The sequence below is a fragment of the Amphibalanus amphitrite genome, unplaced genomic scaffold (assembly GCF_019059575.1).
Source record: "Amphibalanus amphitrite isolate SeventyFive unplaced genomic scaffold, NRLGWU_Aamphi_draft 000462F_arrow, whole genome shotgun sequence".
In the NCBI taxonomy this organism is placed as follows: Eukaryota; Metazoa; Arthropoda; class Thecostraca; order Balanomorpha; family Balanidae; genus Amphibalanus; species Amphibalanus amphitrite.
Genome location: NW_024881956.1, coordinates 31,629 through 48,897, shown reverse-complemented (window position 1 = coordinate 48,897; position 17,269 = coordinate 31,629). Strand labels below are relative to the sequence as shown.

The window sequence follows — 17,269 nt, the reverse complement described above, 5'->3', positions numbered from 1 at the left end:
ATTCATTCATGTCATATAGACATATTCTCCGAACTCCCGCAATTCCCGAGTAGAAATACGCCATCCTAATCATCGTCCGACCGCCTCTGTCTGAGAGCCATAGCGAACGAATACAGTAAAACTTCAAAACCAGGGGAAGCATTGACACCAATGGAGACATTACCGACTGTATTGGTACTCCGTTCTACACGCCGTCCATCAGGTCAGCTCAGGTCAGGTCAGGTCACCAGGTCAGATGGAGGAATCGCTCCCCCTGCCGCTCACACGAGTGACCGGATCACTCTTCTCTCACAGCCGCCCTCCAGCGGCGGCCCGAGCCGGCCGGCCGGGCCGCCGCTCAGTTCCCGCACATTCCCCGGCGCAGCGGAGACGTCCCCACTGTCGGACAGTCGACCCGGGCCATCCGCCCCGGCCGTCTCCCCCCCCCCCCCGACCTAACGGACGCTGCCGGCGCGCGGCGCGTCTCTACACGACATGCAGTATAGCGCGGCGCACACAAGACAGTCCAGGTGAAACACAAGCAATAGCAAAGCGAGTCGCGCTCGCGCGATGGGCGCCAGCGCCGCGCAAAAGCCACAGCAAGCGCGAGTGGGGAGAGGTGCGCGCAGTGTGAGCACCGAGTCCCTGCAGAGAGTTGGCTGCTGCCGCCGGAGCCGGCCGCGTGCGGCGCCGCGGCGGCAGCCTACATGATTGTTAGCGTTCCGTGCCGGGGCACACACGACACTCCGGTCGGCATTCACACCAGCTCAGAACACCAGTCGCACCAGATCAGAGCACCAGTCGCACCATATTCACGTCAGAACGAAGCACCACCGTCCACTTCAGGGCAGACCACTGCCCACACCACCGTCCGTGCCAGGGTCGAGCGCCGGGTATGACTGTGTCGATAGCGCGTTATATTTACGTCAGTCGCAGCCCTGGATGTTACCACGCCCGATATTTCTGTGCCGCGTTCACTCGCTGGTGGACTGGGCTCGGTCGTTTCTCACTCAGCTGCCTTCTCAGTCCCTGCAGTTCCGTCCCGCGGTCCTCCTGCCCGCGATATCCGCTGTAAGAGACGACCGGGCCGTACTATCCGCTGTAGCAGCGGACGAGTCAACTATATCCACTGTGACAGCAGATAAGGGGGCTTGGTATTCACTGTGGCAGCGTGGTATCCGCTGTAAAAGCAGAAGGGCCCGCAGCGGCCACTGTAGAAGTAAAAATGGGCCGCAGTATCCGCTTTACGAGCAGACGGGCCCACGAATCCACTGCTAAAGCAGACGGCCCTGGTATCCGCTGCAATAGCAGACGGGCCCCGACATTCTCCGCAGATCAGTCCGGCAGTGCCCGTCCCGCCGACAGACCAGCCCGGCGGCGCTGTCTGCCGCAGCGACTCAGTCTCGCAGCTCCACAGACCGGTGACTCGCTCTCAGCTGGGTCGACAGGCGGTCTGCTCGCCTACGACATGGACGAGCAGGGCAGGTGCGGCGAGCCCATCTGTGTAAGCACCCGGTCCAGCCACTGCAGCGGTCCGTTCAGGTGCAGCTCGATCCAGCAGGGCGTCGAGGTGACGATCTGCCGCCGGTACTCGGCGCCCCAGCCCTTGACGAAGCTGATCCGAATGGTACACATGCGCGTCAGGCTGTAGACGGCCTCGAAGCCCTGGTTCACCGACTGGGCCAGCATGGCGGCGAACTCGAGGTTGTTGAAGATCTTCAGGTTACACTCTGTCGGGGAGGAGAGCCGTCAGACATCGGTGGGGTCAGAGGGAAGAAGATCGTCGAATGTGGTAAAAGGTATTCCCTGACTACCTAACGGGATCGATACCAACCAGACCAACACTACCATCCGAAAGAGAAAAGGCTCAGATATCAAGGCAGGCGGGTAAGGAACATATTTTTGACTGTGGAGGCGACCGGCAGCGACACAGCCCAATAAAGGTTTTCAGTAGCGTGCATTCACAAATAATGATGATAAATTGTGGTCTACATAACGAACGAACTACGAAGCACTACATCTACAGTACTTGCACCCCATACCATACCCCTCCACCAAGTCCCGGGTCCACTGACTGGGCGGTATTTTGCAGACAGTGGCCGGGTGCCAGCCGAACCGGTGGTTACAGTTGGGTGACTGGACAAAGATGGCCGACTCGCTCAGACACTCGGCAAACACCTCACCGCCTGAAATGCAAAGGAACGGGATGGGTAATTACATTTCTTACTATACCCCTTCAACCGAAAGATTATTCGATTGAATCGATAAGCTATCCGCGCAGCCAGCGGCGCTGACCACCTGAACTCTTCGTGCATCTGCCTCTCGTCTATGCCCCCGCTACGACCTAGATTCTACTTTTTGGTTGATTTGTTTGATTCCGAGACTTCTCTTGCTCACCGATGTAGTAGAAGCGGACGCCGTGTCCGATGTTGCGCCGCGTCTGCTCCACCACCGGGTTGCGGTTGATGTTGCTCAGCAGGCCCAGGCAGAAGCGGTCCGAGCTGCTCGGGTCCGTGAAGCCGTCCACGGTCAGGCTCGGCTGGGAGGCGTGGAACGTCTCGCCGACGCGGCTCGACAGCTCGTAGTAGCTGACCGAACACCAGAAGGTGGGCTCGCAGTAGGTGACCGGCTGGGCGTCGGGCGCCACTACCGGCGGCGGCGGCGACGGCAGCACGCCTGCGGGGAGGGGGGAGGGGTCATGGTCACTGACTGTCGTTGCGGTTACCGTTGTTCCCAGCCCGTTTCCCCATCCAACGTATGCCCCTCTTGTTGCCCCTCTCGCTTTCCCCTCCACTGACTGTTGTTACAGTGTTCCTCTACCACTTCACCCAATGCTCCTCTCGCCACTGATTATTGCTTCGGTCACTGTTGTTACCCCTCTCCATCCCCCGCCCACTGATTGTCGTCGCAGTCCCCGCTGTTACATTTCCCCGTTGCCCGTCGACTCACTGTCGTTTCGGTCACTGTTGCCTCCCCCTTCACACACACACGCACACACACACCGGTCCCGTTCCACGTCCCGTCGACTCACTGTCGTTCCTGTCGCTGTTGTCGCCGTCCTCTGACATGAACGAGGCCGGCGGCGAGTCGGGCACCGAGGTGGCCGGCGACTCGGTGGGCGCCACCTGCTCCATCGGTGACGTCATCTGGGCGTTCTCCGGGGGCAGCAGCGACAGCTCGTCCACGGCCGGCGGCTGCGGCGGAAACTCGCTCGGGTCGCGCTTCGGCACCAGAACGGCGGGCAGCGCTGCCGGCGGGGAAGGAAGTGTCAGTGGAACCGACGTCAGAGGGGCAGAAAAGCGTAAGAGGGACGGGAATAGTCAGAGAGACGGACGCCAGAGGGGCAGCGATAGTGTCAGGGGGACAGGGAGATGTCAGAGGGGCAGAAAAGCGTAAGAGGGACGGGAATAGTCAGAGAGACGGACGCCAGAGGGGCAGCGATAGTGTCAGGGGGACAGGGAGATGTCAGCGGGGCAGAAAAGCGTAAGAGGGACGGGAATAGTCAGAGAGACGGACGCCAGAGGGGCAGGGAGATGTCAGAGGGACAGAGAGACGTCGTAGGGTCGAAAGCGTTTCCCTCACGCAACCAGCAGGCAGCACTGCAGAGAAAACAGCACACCAGTCGGAGAGACCAGAATATACGCTGGGTGCGCACAGCCAGGCGACTTTTTACTAGATTCTGGAGTTCAGTGTTCTGCCAGGTAATTAACAGCCACTTGACGAACATCTGTACTGATTGAAACGTTTGGGGCGCTCGTGAGTTCCAGACCGTAACCACCTATTTCACCATGCTCATCTAATTTTCTTACAAAGGGTCACTCACCGAGCGCCTGTGTCCGCAGGTAGTGGTACGGGTTGACGCAGACCTCGTCCTTTTTGGATGTGAAGGAGAACTGGCAGTGCTCGATGGGTTTCAGCTCGTGGTGCGACTGTAGGTCCGGGAAGCGCCACAGTCGGCAATAGATGACGTGAGGCAGGCCTTTCTTCTCAGAGACCTGTAGCCGGCCGTCTAGGGACCTGGAGACACGGCACAGGTCAGTAAGGAGCGCGGAATGCGCGCGTTCTGACCATATTAGATTAGGCAGGCAACATAACTATCATAGAACAGGGGTGCGGGACAGGAGGCTGTAAGGCAGTCCAGCCAGATGCATAGCGCACTATGACGTACTGACTATCCGGGTAATGACAATCGCCATTCGCCAGTATTACCTAGACAGTCGATTACGCAGTTCAGTAGCGTAGTCGGTACGCAACGCTCACGACAAAGGCTCCCCTAGACGACAGCAGCGGCAAGCTGACCTGACGTGATACCGTTCCGCATTACTCGCCAGTTGTGTCGTCGATAATTTAGTGGCGCAATGATAAACCCACTAAGCAAATACCTCTGCAACGCCGGACGACAGCACTAACCGTACCTTTGTAGCATCAATCCTACTTCTGCAGCGTCAGGTCTGCCTATCGACGGCATTTTTCGAACGGGACCACCGTAACACATACACGTAACACGGCGGCAGTTGTAACCGAGACTGGCCACCGCCTCACCTCGGTATGGTGATGCACTTGGTGGACGGATCCTGGCCAGAGATGGCCCGCTCCAGCTCCTCCACCGAGCCGGGACACTTCTTCAGGCGCTTGATCAGGCTCTTGACGGCCTTCTCGGACCACTTATCCTCGCCGTCACTCTTCTTCCAGTGCAGCAGTCTCTTAACGACGGGAGGCGTGAACGGGTTTATGGACATGATCCAGCCTCTGTTTGCTAAGACCAGGCATGAATAGCACTAGAGATCTGAAAAAGAGAAAACACTTTTCATAAAACGAATACAGTAAAACTTCAAAACCAGGGGAAGCATTGAAACACTAAGAAAGCCAACCTTAGATTAAAAATATGGGTTCAAGAATCAAAATCACTATAGACAGGTTGCTTTGCAAGAACAGTTCGAAATTGCATTAATATTTTCATTCAGCAGCGACATCCTTCACCGGTCAAACTGGGAATAGGATGTATCAATGATCAATGCCGCAGCATCTAAAGGAATGAGTAGGCGCACTTATTTGGGTACAGGTCGGATAATACCTGCAGGAGACGGCTGGCGAGCCGAAAAAATGTCATATAGTTTCAAATAATTACCACATACACCATCGCATGTCATATTTTAATAGATGACAGCATAATAATTTAATTGTATGGTCGTAATTCTTGTGCTGTGCTGCTCAGTGTCATAAACGGACCAGTATCTGAGCTCTTGGACGCAGTTGCGATGTGCGGCACAAGCGGGTTTCGATTTAATGACAATACCAGACACGGACTGGATACCTGACGCCTAGAGACCGAATCCGGCCTTTGATATACGGCACTGTGATTCCGGGTAATCAAAAGAAATTCGACACCAAGTTTAGTGCAACCATAGTAACTGGACAGGTAGGTACGCCCCGCTCACTGACTTCAAATGGCTGCGCGCGTCAAGACTCGCATATCCATCGACCGACGGATCGACTCAAGCCCATACTCCAGACTACAAAGCATGGCAATTTCGATGATATCTCGTCGATGTGAGCTTCGTTCTGTCGAACCCGTTGAGTCTCGGGCAGTTTTCTCCCTGCAGCTGCGGTGCCCTTTACGTGCGTACCTAGACGTATTTTAGCGGCGCCAGGTGATGACACACGAGTATAGGTACCAGCACCGCCCAAAATAACGCTACATTGGAGACAGGGCTGCGCAGTGCGCAGTCGATGTATTTTCGGTGACTCCGACTCTGGCTTTCAAAAACCTACTCCGACTCTGACTCCGACTGACTCCAACTCTGGCTCCGCTGAACTAGCAGGGCTGTGGGTATCGCTAAAGCTGACGTCACCGTCGCCGCTAACCGGTAAATGTGTAGATGAAGTTAGAGTAAAAAAACATCTAACCTGACCTAACCTTGCCTACTTAATCTATAACCTACCAACCTATACACCTACCAAACTACAACCTACAACCTAACAATCTACAACCTAACCTACCTACCTAACGCCGACGGTGACGCCAGCCTTACCGATACCGGGCTGTGGAGGCGACAGATTTTCGGCGACTCAGACTCTGTTTTTTTTTTTAATCGACTTCCAGCTCCAGTCAGAAGTGTACTGTTGACTCCGACCGACTCCGACTCTGGCTCTGGCTTTGACTCCACAGCCCTGTTGAAAGACTTCAATGCAGTCAGTCATCTACCAGTATTTTCATACAATTTTTGCCTATAAATAAATATGTGAAATTCCTACTTCTGTGGTGTAATATTCATCATTTTTCAGTCCAGCTGGTGCATTTTCAGTCCCTTTTGTTGGTGGTTTTCTGCACAGCTGGTGCAGCTCATGGACTCTCCTGTCAATACCCATTGGTTGCAGTCTTGCCCAGGTTCTACCCACCGGAATTCTGAAACTCTGCTGACTGAGCTACTAGATGAACAACTTTATTGCCCTGCCAGGCCATTCTGATGTGTCAACAACATCTGAAACTGAAAAAAACATGATAATTGATAATTGCAAATATTTTTACTGCTAAATTTCAAGTCAAGAACATGTGCAATTTAGTGTTTAGCCTGTTTCATATGTAGGTAGGATATTCAGCATTATTGAATATCAGGTCCAATTACAACAGCACACTCAACTGCAGCACACTGCACAATGCGCATCAAATATGTTAGATATGCTGATTTCATTTTTAATTATTGATCCTGCAAGATGATCTCACCTAAAAATGGAGTGTGGCTAGAGCTGTTTGACAAAGATAGGGGTACCTGTTTCTGTCAAGTGTCACCTTATGACAGACACAGAGGAAGCTGTTTGATGATGGGACTCTAAGGTTACCTAATTAAGGCTTAAGCTGTATTAGCTTTGATAAAGTTGGGTTAACTGTAGTTGGATTGGGTAATGGGTTAATTATCTTGTCTCAAACTCATCATCATCATTAGGTATTGTAAAAATTTGCATCACTGCCTATCTTGCTATGAGCAATTGTATGTAGCTCAAAACATCATGTCTTGACCAAAGTAACCCATCAGATCCAAGTGCGCACCTTTCTTGTCATGCGGCTACACACATCCAGACCTTATGACCCAAGTCCCAAACAATTATCTATTGAAGAAACAAATGTGAGTCTTTCACCATTGGTAGATTCTAAAAGAGCCACTTTGACTTTACAAGTTTTACACAGCCAGTGGCGTATCTAGGATTTCTCTCAGGGGGGGTCCGCAGTCAAAAGGGCCCTTGTAGCCTGAGTTGAAAGGGCGTTCAACCCGCGTCCCGTGGGGGGGGGGGGGGCGAAACGGCCCCCTGTCCTCTTCCGTAGCTATCTCCTAAATGACTGCAGATATCCCCACCAAACTTTCAGGACCTCTACGAGCATCCATTTTATACATTGTGACCAATTTTTTTCCAGAGGCTATGATAGGTTGGCCGCAAATGACGTCATGTTCTGCCATTTTCGACCCAAAAAAGGTTTCGCAGGAAGAGCTGTCAGCCCTACAGAGCTGTAGAAACATAAAAATGTTCCGAGATAAAAGGTGTACAATTAACAGGCCTAGGTCAAATCTGAGCACAAATTACAGAAAGAGTGTCAAAAGAGTTTTGTTTGTTTTGTTGGGCGGTCAGGTGGTCAAATGGTCTGGTCAGACCTTTCGGTCTGACCAGACCATTTCAGGGCCGGAAGGATGATAGGAATTGAGGGAGACATTGGTCTGGGCGGGCACCTTGGTGAGTCACCGGGGCTGAGCCTGTCCAACAGGACAGGCCGACCAGCCCCCCAAGTGCTCACTGCACCCGGTTACGAGTGTGCTTCCTTAGGAGCTGCAGTGCGCTCCAATGGGAGCCGCCCGCATGGTATAAAGTTGCCCGTCCAGGTCCAGCCTGGATCATGGGTTGCGGCATGAAGGAGAAGGATTTGAATGTCCTGAGGATGGAAACGGCGAAACGGGTGTTAACCCGCGCGGGGCCGGGGGGGGGGGGTGTTTGAACACCCCCCCGCGGTTTTTCGCAGATATCTCAAAAAACGGCACCGCGGAGCGCCGCCGTTTTTGGCACACCTGTTTGTGCATCTTTTCCGCACATGTTGTAAAAAATTTCAGACCCAGGTCGCCTTAGGTCAGGTCACCAGGTCACGCCAAGTGACCTCACCTCAGAAAAAATAAGAATGCTCGTCATAGCTACACCGATTGATCGATTGCCTTGAAACTTTCAGCGATTGATAAGAGCAACATTATCTATAAAATGTTCATCTCGGAATTTTGATATCGGTGACCTAAGGTCAGGTCAATATCGCGGCCTCTCCATTACCTATCAGTCAATGGGAGAAAATTGAAAAGCGTCTGTTTTGCACGAACGCTATTCTAGACACTCTCTAACATCGAGATGTAAGTAAAATTGGCACACTGAATCGGAAAATGGCAACTGTGACCCCTCGTTATGTCCCCGAGGTCATCTCAGGTCACGAACAGAATCTAACAGTTTTTCGCCAATAACTTCTGATAGAGGCGTGCTAGAGCACTGAAAACGCCTTAGATGTGTTCGACTCGACGTTGCGGATCGACTGATATGCAACATGACCTTTTCCGGTCAGGTCATGACCTTGACCTGAGGTCAAATTTTCAAGTTGACTTTTCAAGGTCCAATTATAGTTCATTCGACGCGTCTCGACGAGAGGAACACGATGCTGGCAAAATTAATGTCATGACTCTTTTGAGTCAAAAGTTATTGCCGAAAAAACGCTTTTCGTAAAAACGGCTATTTTTGGAGTTTTTGCCCTCTGGAGGCTAAACCGTTGACCTGAGGTCAAATCTGAGAACATTGCTCAGAAAGGTCTGTAAAAGGGCTATTGAATGCCCTTTTCTCTGGCGCTGTAGCTCTATCGGTTCCCGAGATAGTCGTTGGCGGTTTCCAAAATGTTGAAATAGTCAACATTTTACCTTTGGTGACCCCTGGTGACCTGACCTTTGACCTGACCCAAAAAATGACCTTAGTGTTTTCGTCCTTATTTTGGACGTTCTTTCGATTGCACTTTTTCGCGTGTCGCTACGTGGCCCAGGAGCCGAGTTAGAAGGGGGGTGTTCAGACACACCCCCCTTCCGGCCCGGCGCGGAATCTCAGAGCACCGGCCCGGCGCGGGTTAAAAGAGCTATTAACTACGCTTTTCCCCGGCACGGCATTCATTTCCGAGTGATGCGGTGGTTTGTTGAAAATTGTCGAAATTGGACCAGAAAATTGGCGAAATTTAGCCTTGGATGACCTATGTGAACTGACCTTTGACCTGATCTAAAAAGTGACCAGAGTAATTTCGTCATTATTGTTTGCGTCCTTTCGAACGCTGCCTTTGGCGTGCTGGTACGTGGCTCAGAAGCCGAGTTAGAAGCAGGGGTGTGGAGCCGGAGCTGGAGCCGGAGCCGCGGGAGCCGGCATAGTTTGCCCGGAGCCGGAGCCGGAGCCGGAGCCGTCCAAAAAGGCGGCGACTCCGGCTGCTTTTTTGAAGAGGAAAAAATTATTGACTTACATAGTTCGATTTGACAGTACAAGGCAGTAAAACATGTGGTATTCAAAATAGCCTTGTTATGCAAATACAGAAGCAACGTGAACCAATCCTTCATCTTTTCCATTCCACCCGTATTTAATTGTATAGAGGATGTACTGAGTATTGGAGCCGGAGCCGCCGGAGCCGGACCATTTTACTCGGAGCCTGAGCCGGAGCCGAATCCGATTTTTTCTCCAGAGCTGGAGCCGGAGACGTCTGAAATTTCCAAGGCTCCGCATCCCTGGTTAGAAGGACCCTGGCCGGCCGAGTGGGAGGGTGGGTGCCACCACATCGTTTTTTTTTTTTTGCGACAGCTCGGAACGCGTCGGCAACAGAGAGCCAAAACTGGGCATAGCTACCTGACCTTTGATGCAAACCGGGCCTTGTGACACCTGCATTTTCAAGGGGGGCCTCTGGTCGTCTTAAGGACCCTCTGTTACCCTCAGAGGGACCCTCTGATGGCCTCTGCAGACCATCACTGGCCTCAAAGGGCACTCTAGTGGCCTCCATGGACCTTCTGGGTACCTGAAAGGGCCCTTTGTTTTCTCTCCAGGGGCCCTTGTTTACCTCAAAAGGTCCTCTTTTACTTCAGATGGCCGTATGTTTGTCTAATACATGAGGCCCCTGGTGGCCTGAGAGGCCCTGTTTGTGTCCCAAAGGGCCCTTTGTTGACCTCTTAAGGCCCCTAGTTGGCCTAAAAAGTCCTCTGATTGTCCTAAAGGGCCCTCTGTTCCCCTCAGAGGGCCAGTCTTTTCCTCAGAGTGCCTGCTGACCTCATATAGCCCATAGTGGCCTGACATAGCCTTCATATCACCTCAGAGGGCCCTCTGGTGTAAGGCTCAAGTGACCTTCTCAGAGGGCTCCGGCTGCCCTGTGACTGACAATTGTCCACTCTTATCCCCCTTTTGGGTGACCTATTTCCCCCTCTGACACCCAAGCCAAAATACAATTTTGGGACACTGACTCCGAGGACCAGTTGATTTTCAGAGGGCCCTCTTTGAAGTGGATGTGAGGACCCGCTATTCGCCTCAGAGGGCCCTCTGGTGGCTTCAGACTTCAGAGGACCCTATTTTGGTATCAGCGGGCGCCTCTCTGTGGCATCAGAGGGCCCTCAGAGGCCTCAAATGGCCCTATTACATCTCAGAGAGCTGTCTTTGAACTCAGAGGGATCTTTTTTACTTCTTTGTGGTGTCTAAGGGGGCCCTCTGGCCTTTGTTCGCCTCAAGGGGCCTCAAGGGGTCCTCCGATGACTTCCAAGGACCCTCTTTGATCTCAGAGGGCCTGATGACCTCATAGGCCTGATGACCTCATGGTGGTCTGACATAGCATCATATCACCTCAGAAGGCCCTCCAGTGGCCTGAGAGGGCACTTTGTGGCCTTTGAAGGCCCTCCATTCGCTATAGAGGGCCCTCTTTGATCTCTTTGATCTCTTCGATCTCAGAGGGCCCTCTTTGAGGTGGCTGTGAGGGCCCTTTGTTCACCTCAGAGGGCCCTCTGGTGACCTCCAGGGACCATCTTTGATCTAAGAGGGCCGTCTGGTGGCCTCATAGGATACCTTGTGGCCTGAAATTGACCCTCGTACCTCAGAGGCCCTTCTGTTCGTCTTAACAGGCCCTCTGCTGGTCTTAGCGGACCCTTTGTGTGCCTGGGAGGGCCCCCTGAGTACCTGAGAGGGCCCTCTGTGTGTTTGAGAGGGCCCTCTGTGTGCCTGAAAGGGCCCTCTGTGTAGTTTGCCTGAGAGGGCCCTCTGTGTGCCTGAGGGCAGGCGCGCACACAGGATTTTTGAATGGGGGGCACGACCTTCGAACTGGGCCCCCCATGCCGAAGGGCCCCCCCCCCAAAAAAAAAACGGCCCACGGAGTTAAATTTCGGTTGGTTTGAAGCTTGACCTTTTGTCAATCCATGGTAAAACAATTATTTCGGTACCAGCTTAATTTTCAAAACATTTATATTTTTACGCTAGCATGTTTTTTCTCAAATGCCACTCAGAGCCGGTACATATACCTAATCATTTAATTTATTACGTAAAACATTTCATTAATAAACATTTTTGCAAGTCCCTCAGAAATCAGCCCCGGGCAGCGACTGACTGCCGGCCGGCCGACCGGCCCCGGGTGGCTAGAAGCAGGGGCCGGTCACTGTTTGGCCCGGATGTGTAGGAGCGGGAGCAGCACTCCTTTTTCACGTATATTCGCAGATTTTTTTAGGCACATGACATGAAATGTCATTATATCTGATACGATGCGGGATCACAGACTAGAGATCCAGCTCGTAACTTATATTTAATGTTTAACCGATGAATCAAATCAACAGGACTATGTACGATGCATGTCGGACACGTACCCAGAATTTCGCCCAAGAGGGGGTCACCTGCTGGTCACCTGACCCCGGGCCCGCGAGTCACCCGGGGCCCGGGGTCAGCTCAGGCAAGGATGTATCCAGGAGTCCAGGACCTTTCGATGGGAGGAGGGAGGCACGGTGGGTCCAGTCTCACTGGCAGACGGGTCTCTTTAAAACGGTCTTTGCATGAGAAAATGCGGAAAATTGGCAAGTAAAAGTATCATTTATGCCCGAGGAGTGTGCCTTATGCACACTAATGCCTAATGTACATGGTATTTTACGAGCGAGCGAAGCGAGCGAGCTCCTCAGAGTCACCGGTGTGTGGCGCGCTCAGAGGTGCCAGTGAAAGGCCGTCAGATGCGCTGGTGTTGGGTCCTCACAGGCGCCGTTGCGGGGTCTTAGGGCTTAGAGACACTGGTGGGGCCATCATTGGCATGTGTGTGGCCCTGCAAAATGGCCTGCAAGTGGAAAGTGGCCCTTCATAGGCTGGCAAGGACACCCAGAGGCTGGTAAGAGGCCCTCAGAGTCACTGGTACGTGGCCCTCAGAGGCGCCGGTGTGGGGACTCTCAGAGCCGCCGATGTAGGCCCTTAAGATGCGCTGGTGGGGGTCCCTTGGAGGTGGCGCGAGGGGCCTCGCAGTTGCCGTTGTGGGTGCCTTTAGAAACACTGGTGTGGGCCGTGTGTCTATCACAGACGGATGTGGAGCCATAGCAGCCAATCCCTCGTTGGCCGTTACTAGGGCCCTGAGCGGCCGGCGAGGTCTCTCAGAAACCGGCATTGGGCCTTTATGAAGATAATTGTGGCTACATAGGAGCCAATAACGTGCCCCCACAAGCCCTGTGGTGTCCTTCAGAGTTGAAGTGCGGCCAGCGCGAACCCTCTGCTACCAACTGGCGCCGCAGGGCCCCTCGGTTTCGAAGGAACCCTAAACCCGAGAACGGGCACGTACCCCCTCGCTCCCTTGCTATGTCACTGAATCCAAGTGATCAGGGACCCTTTAGGTAATCAGGGGCGTTTCAGATGACCAGGGGTTTTCAATTGATCAGGGGTCCTCCAGGTGACCATAGGCCCCTCTGGTAACCAGGCCTTAAGGGGCCCTCAGATGACCTCAAAGGGCTCTCAGGTGGCCTTAAAGGGCCCTCAGATGGCCTCAAGTAACCAGGGACCCCATCAATAACCAGGGCCCCTCAGTAAAGGGGGGCCACTCAGGTAACTGTAGGAGTCCCGCAGATAACCAGGGGCGGCAAGGTTTCTCAGGTCCGTTTTTGACAAGGCTCTTATTGACTCAGGTGCGAGCCCTTTGCCATCAGCAGAGGGCCTTTTCAAGCCTTTTGAGGGCCGTTTAACGTCTCTTGAGTTCCCATTGAAGCCTTCTAAGGGCCCTTTGAGCAGTCGAGGGGCCTTTGAGGCCTTTTGAGGGCCTCTTGACGTCAGCTGAGGACCGTTGGACGCCAGCTGAGGACCGTTTTTGGGCCTTCTGATGGCCGTTAGACGCCAATGGATGACCCTCTGACACCAACTGGGGCCCTCTGACACCAGCTAAGGGCCCTTTAAGTTTGACGCTAGCTCAGGGCCCTCTGACATCAGCTGGGGGGCCATCTGACGCTAGCTCAAGACCCTTTGACACTCTTTAAGGCCTTCTGAGGGCCCCTTCAGGTCTTCTAAGGGCCCCTTGAGGCTTTCTTAAGGCCCCTTGAGGCTTTTTGAGGGCCGCTTGACGCCAACTGAGGACCGCTGGACTTCAGCTGAGGACCGTTTGAGGCCTTCTGATGGCCATTTGGCGCCAGCTGAGGGCCATCTGGCACCAGCTGGGGGCCCTCTGACACCAGCTAAGGACCCTTTAGGGCCTTCGGAGAGCCGTTTGACGCAAGGGCATGGCCCTCTGACGCCAGCGGGACCTTTGACACCCTTTAAGGCTGTAGATATAAAACTTTATCGGAATTCACTGGGATTGTATTGCGTATGCAAGTCCATGGACTTGCATACGCAATACAATCCCAGTGAATTCCGATAAAGTTATAAAGTTTTATATCTACAAACATAAACCCGGGAAAAATCTGACTCTAAAACACCCTTTAAGGCCTTCTGGCGTCCGTTTGATGTTAGCTGAGGGCCCTTTGAGGCCATCTGAGGGCCCTTTAAGGCCATCTGAGGGCCCTTTAAGGCCATCTGAGAGCCCTTTGAGGTCATCTGAGGGCCCCTTAAGGCCATCTGGGGCCCTTCGAGGCCATCTGAGGGCCCTTTGACACCATTTAAGGGCCCTTTAACACCATTGATCTAAGGGCCCTTTGACACCAGATGAGGGCCCTATGACGCTAAGTGAGGGCCCTTTGAGGTCATCTGAGGGCCCTTCGAGACCATCTGAGGGCCTTTTGAGACCATCTGAGGGCTCTTTAAGGCCATTTGAGGGCCCTTTGTACACAGGCTTCGGTGGTCTAAGGATTAGTTAGAGGCCCATTTGAGGCGGCCTTCGGCCGCCTCAAATGGGCCCCTATTCCTTCGGCTGGGCCCCCCAACTCGAATGGGGGGGGCACGGGCCCGTGTGCCCCCCCTTGTGTGCGCCCTTGCCTGAGGGGGCCCTATGTGTACCTGAGAGGGTCCTCTGTGTGGCTGAGAGGGCCCTCTGTGTGTCTCAGAGGACCATATGTGTACCTGAGAGGGCCCTCTGTGTGTCTGAGAGGGCCCTTTGTGTGTCTCAGAGGGCCTTTGTGTGCCTGAGAGGGCCTCCTGTGTGCCTGAGAGGGCCCTCTGTGTGTTTGAGAGGGCCCTCTATGTGCCTGAAAGGGTCCTCTGTGTACCTGAGAGGGCCCTCTGTGTGTTTTAGAGGGCCCTCTGTGTGCCTGAAAGGGCCCTCTGTGTACCTGAGAGGGCCCTCTGTTTGCCTGAGAGGGGCTTCTGTTTGCCTGAGAGGGCCCTCTGTGTGCCTGAGGGGGCCCTATGTGTGCCTGAGAGGGCCCTCTGTGAGCCTGAGAGGGCCCTCTGTGTACCTGAGAGGGCCCTCTGTGTGTCTCAGAGGACCATATGTGTACCTGAGAGGGCCCTCTGTGTGCCTGAGGGGGCCTATGTGTGCCTGAGAGGGCCATCTGTGAGCCTGAGAGGGCCCTCTGTGTGCTTGATAGGGCTCTCTGTGTACCTGAGAGGGCCCTCTGAGTGCCTGAGAGGGCCCTCTGAGTGCCTGAGAGGGCCCTCTGAGTGCCTGAGAGGGCCCTCTGGGCTCTGGCCCCCATTCGTCTCAGAGGGTCCCTTCATTCGCCCCTTCAGAGGGCCCTCTGTTTGCCTCAAAGAGCCCTCTGTTTGCCTAAAAGGACCCCCTATTCGCCTCAGATGGCCCTTTGGTGACCACAGGGGCTCTATTGTTGCATTGTAGGGCCCTCTGTTGCCTCCGAGGGCCCTTTTATCTCAGAGGGCCCTCTTTGAGCTCAGAGGGCTCTTTTCGACCTCTTTGAAATGTCTGAGAGGGCCCTCGGGCCTGAGAGGGCCCTCTGAGTGCTTGAGAGGGCCCTACGAGAGCCTGAGAGGGCCCTCTGAGTGCCTGAGAGGGCCCTCTGAGTACCTGAGAGGGCCCTCTGAGTGCCTGAGAGGGCCCTCTGAGTGCCTGAGAGGGCCCTCTGAGTGCCTGAGAGGGCCCTCTGTGTGTCTGAGAGGGCCCTCTGTGTGCCTGAGAAGGTCCTGCTCGTTGTAAAGGGCCCTTAATTTACTCTACAAGGTCCCTCGTTGGCCTAAAGGGGTCCTCTGATAGTCCTAAAAGGGTCCCTAAAAATGTAATTGATACTTTTCATTATGTAAAAAAAATGTATGTGGTGAAAAGGGCCCATAAAGTGTTTTCAATTTTTTTCGAGTAAAAAAAAAAAATTTGCTCCAGGGGGATCCTAGGACCCCCAGGATCCCCCCTTGGATACGCCACTGTACACAGCACACCATACCATGCTATGCTAAAATCCCACCACTGATCATTCTGATTCGTTCCAGGCACAAGAGCTTCAGTTGTTAAGGGAAAATTGGTGAATAAAGCGGTGATTTCGCTAACATTTCCATGATGTTATGATGCTATTACCTAGGCCAGGGATTCCGAGGCGGAAGGTATGGAGCGACAAATCGAGAAGCAGGACTAAATGTCACTGTCATTTTTGCTTCATTTTACGCAAGACAGTTGATATCAATATTCATGCATGTTTGTATAATATCTTTATAGATGAATGTGTGCACATGATATCCAACTGAAAAAACTCAAATGACAACTGATAAATATAATATTCTTTCTCACTGCAGGCGTCCTGCCCTGACTCAGACTCACCTTGTAACGATTGTGGCATGGGTAGTTTTAAGTGAAAAAACGAATTAAAGCAGATTTTTATAATATACGTATCTGAATGCGATAAGGCAACCAACAGCAATCACCAGATGCCAGACAAGACACGAAAAACTCAATTTGTAAATAAACAACTCTCCTTCGGAACTCCCGTCCTCACACAGTGACGAGGACATGTAGTGCACCTTGTGTTCATTCAATTCCCTCCTTTGTTGAAACCTTACAGCTGTCTTTTGTTTTGCAAGCCGATAAATGATAAATACATGCTTCTGTATTTGCCTTGCTTTTAAATTCAAATAAGATATTTCATTTATTCTTTGTAATATGCTTCAATTATCAGTTTGATTTTCATAATCATTATAAAAAAATGTTCATTTTGAAAATGCTCATGAACATGAAAATTAAAATTGACGGTTTTCAGCATTTTACTGAAGTTTTACACTATTTTTATTTTTAAAAGAGTTCGTTACATATATTTTTTCATAAGAAATAACGAATATAAGCTCTTTTCTTGATGAATTTTTAATTCCCCCAAAATAGGCAAAACTCATCAGCTGAGCACGTTTTGAACGTATTTCTGGAGGAAGTGCATGAAGTAATGCTTGTCGACAACTGTGGCGCGTCAAAAATAGCAAGCTCCCAAGCGCCTTGCCCAAGCCCCTTCCAAGAGGTCAAGAGGTATAAGGTTAATTTTTTAGCATGAGTGTGGGTTGTGATAGTTGTTATCAATATGGATAAAATATACAAAAATGTTAAGCAATTTTCCCCTACCAGCTACTCATGTCAGCTATAAGGTCACTCGTATAGGTCTGTTCGTGCTGGCTGGAATCATAGAGATCTTATGACATGCACTTAAAATCGTGGCGATTCTGATTCAGTGGGTCTTTTTAAGCAACTTATTTTCAGCCAGTAGCGTGCCAATATGGCTGAGGCATTGTCAGCCTGAAGAAATCATTAAAAGTATTGCTGTTCTTTCCTTACTGATTTCATTGCTGAGGTAAGCAATGAAATTTGTAGCATGATTTCATTTTCAGTGTTTTTATTGGATTCCAAGCTTGCCTAAAAAGATTCCCTCATTCAGGTTCTCATTAATCAAGGTCATAATTT

General features: G+C 52.2%; 1 protein-coding gene across 2 annotated transcripts; it reads right to left on the bottom strand.

Moving 5' to 3' along the window:
• Positions 1-151: 151 nt before the first annotated feature.
• On the bottom strand, positions 152-16,531 carry LOC122391923 (mothers against decapentaplegic homolog 3-like). Of its 2 annotated transcripts, none has more exons than XM_043386264.1 (7): positions 16,148-16,531; positions 4,522-4,765; positions 3,803-3,996; positions 3,011-3,226; positions 2,377-2,655; positions 2,055-2,165; positions 152-1,709 (listed from the first exon to the last, which is right to left on the bottom strand). In XM_043386264.1, the coding sequence occupies exons 2-7, from the start codon at positions 4,716-4,718 to the stop codon at positions 1,441-1,443; spliced, it is 1,266 nt and encodes a 421-aa protein (XP_043242199.1). In that variant the 5' UTR covers positions 4,719-4,765; positions 16,148-16,531; the 3' UTR covers positions 152-1,440. The 2 variants fall into 2 exon arrangements, with proteins under 2 accessions (XP_043242199.1, XP_043242200.1); XM_043386265.1 differs by having other exon boundaries at positions 16,323-16,347.
• Between the last annotated feature and the right edge of the window lie 738 nt (positions 16,532-17,269).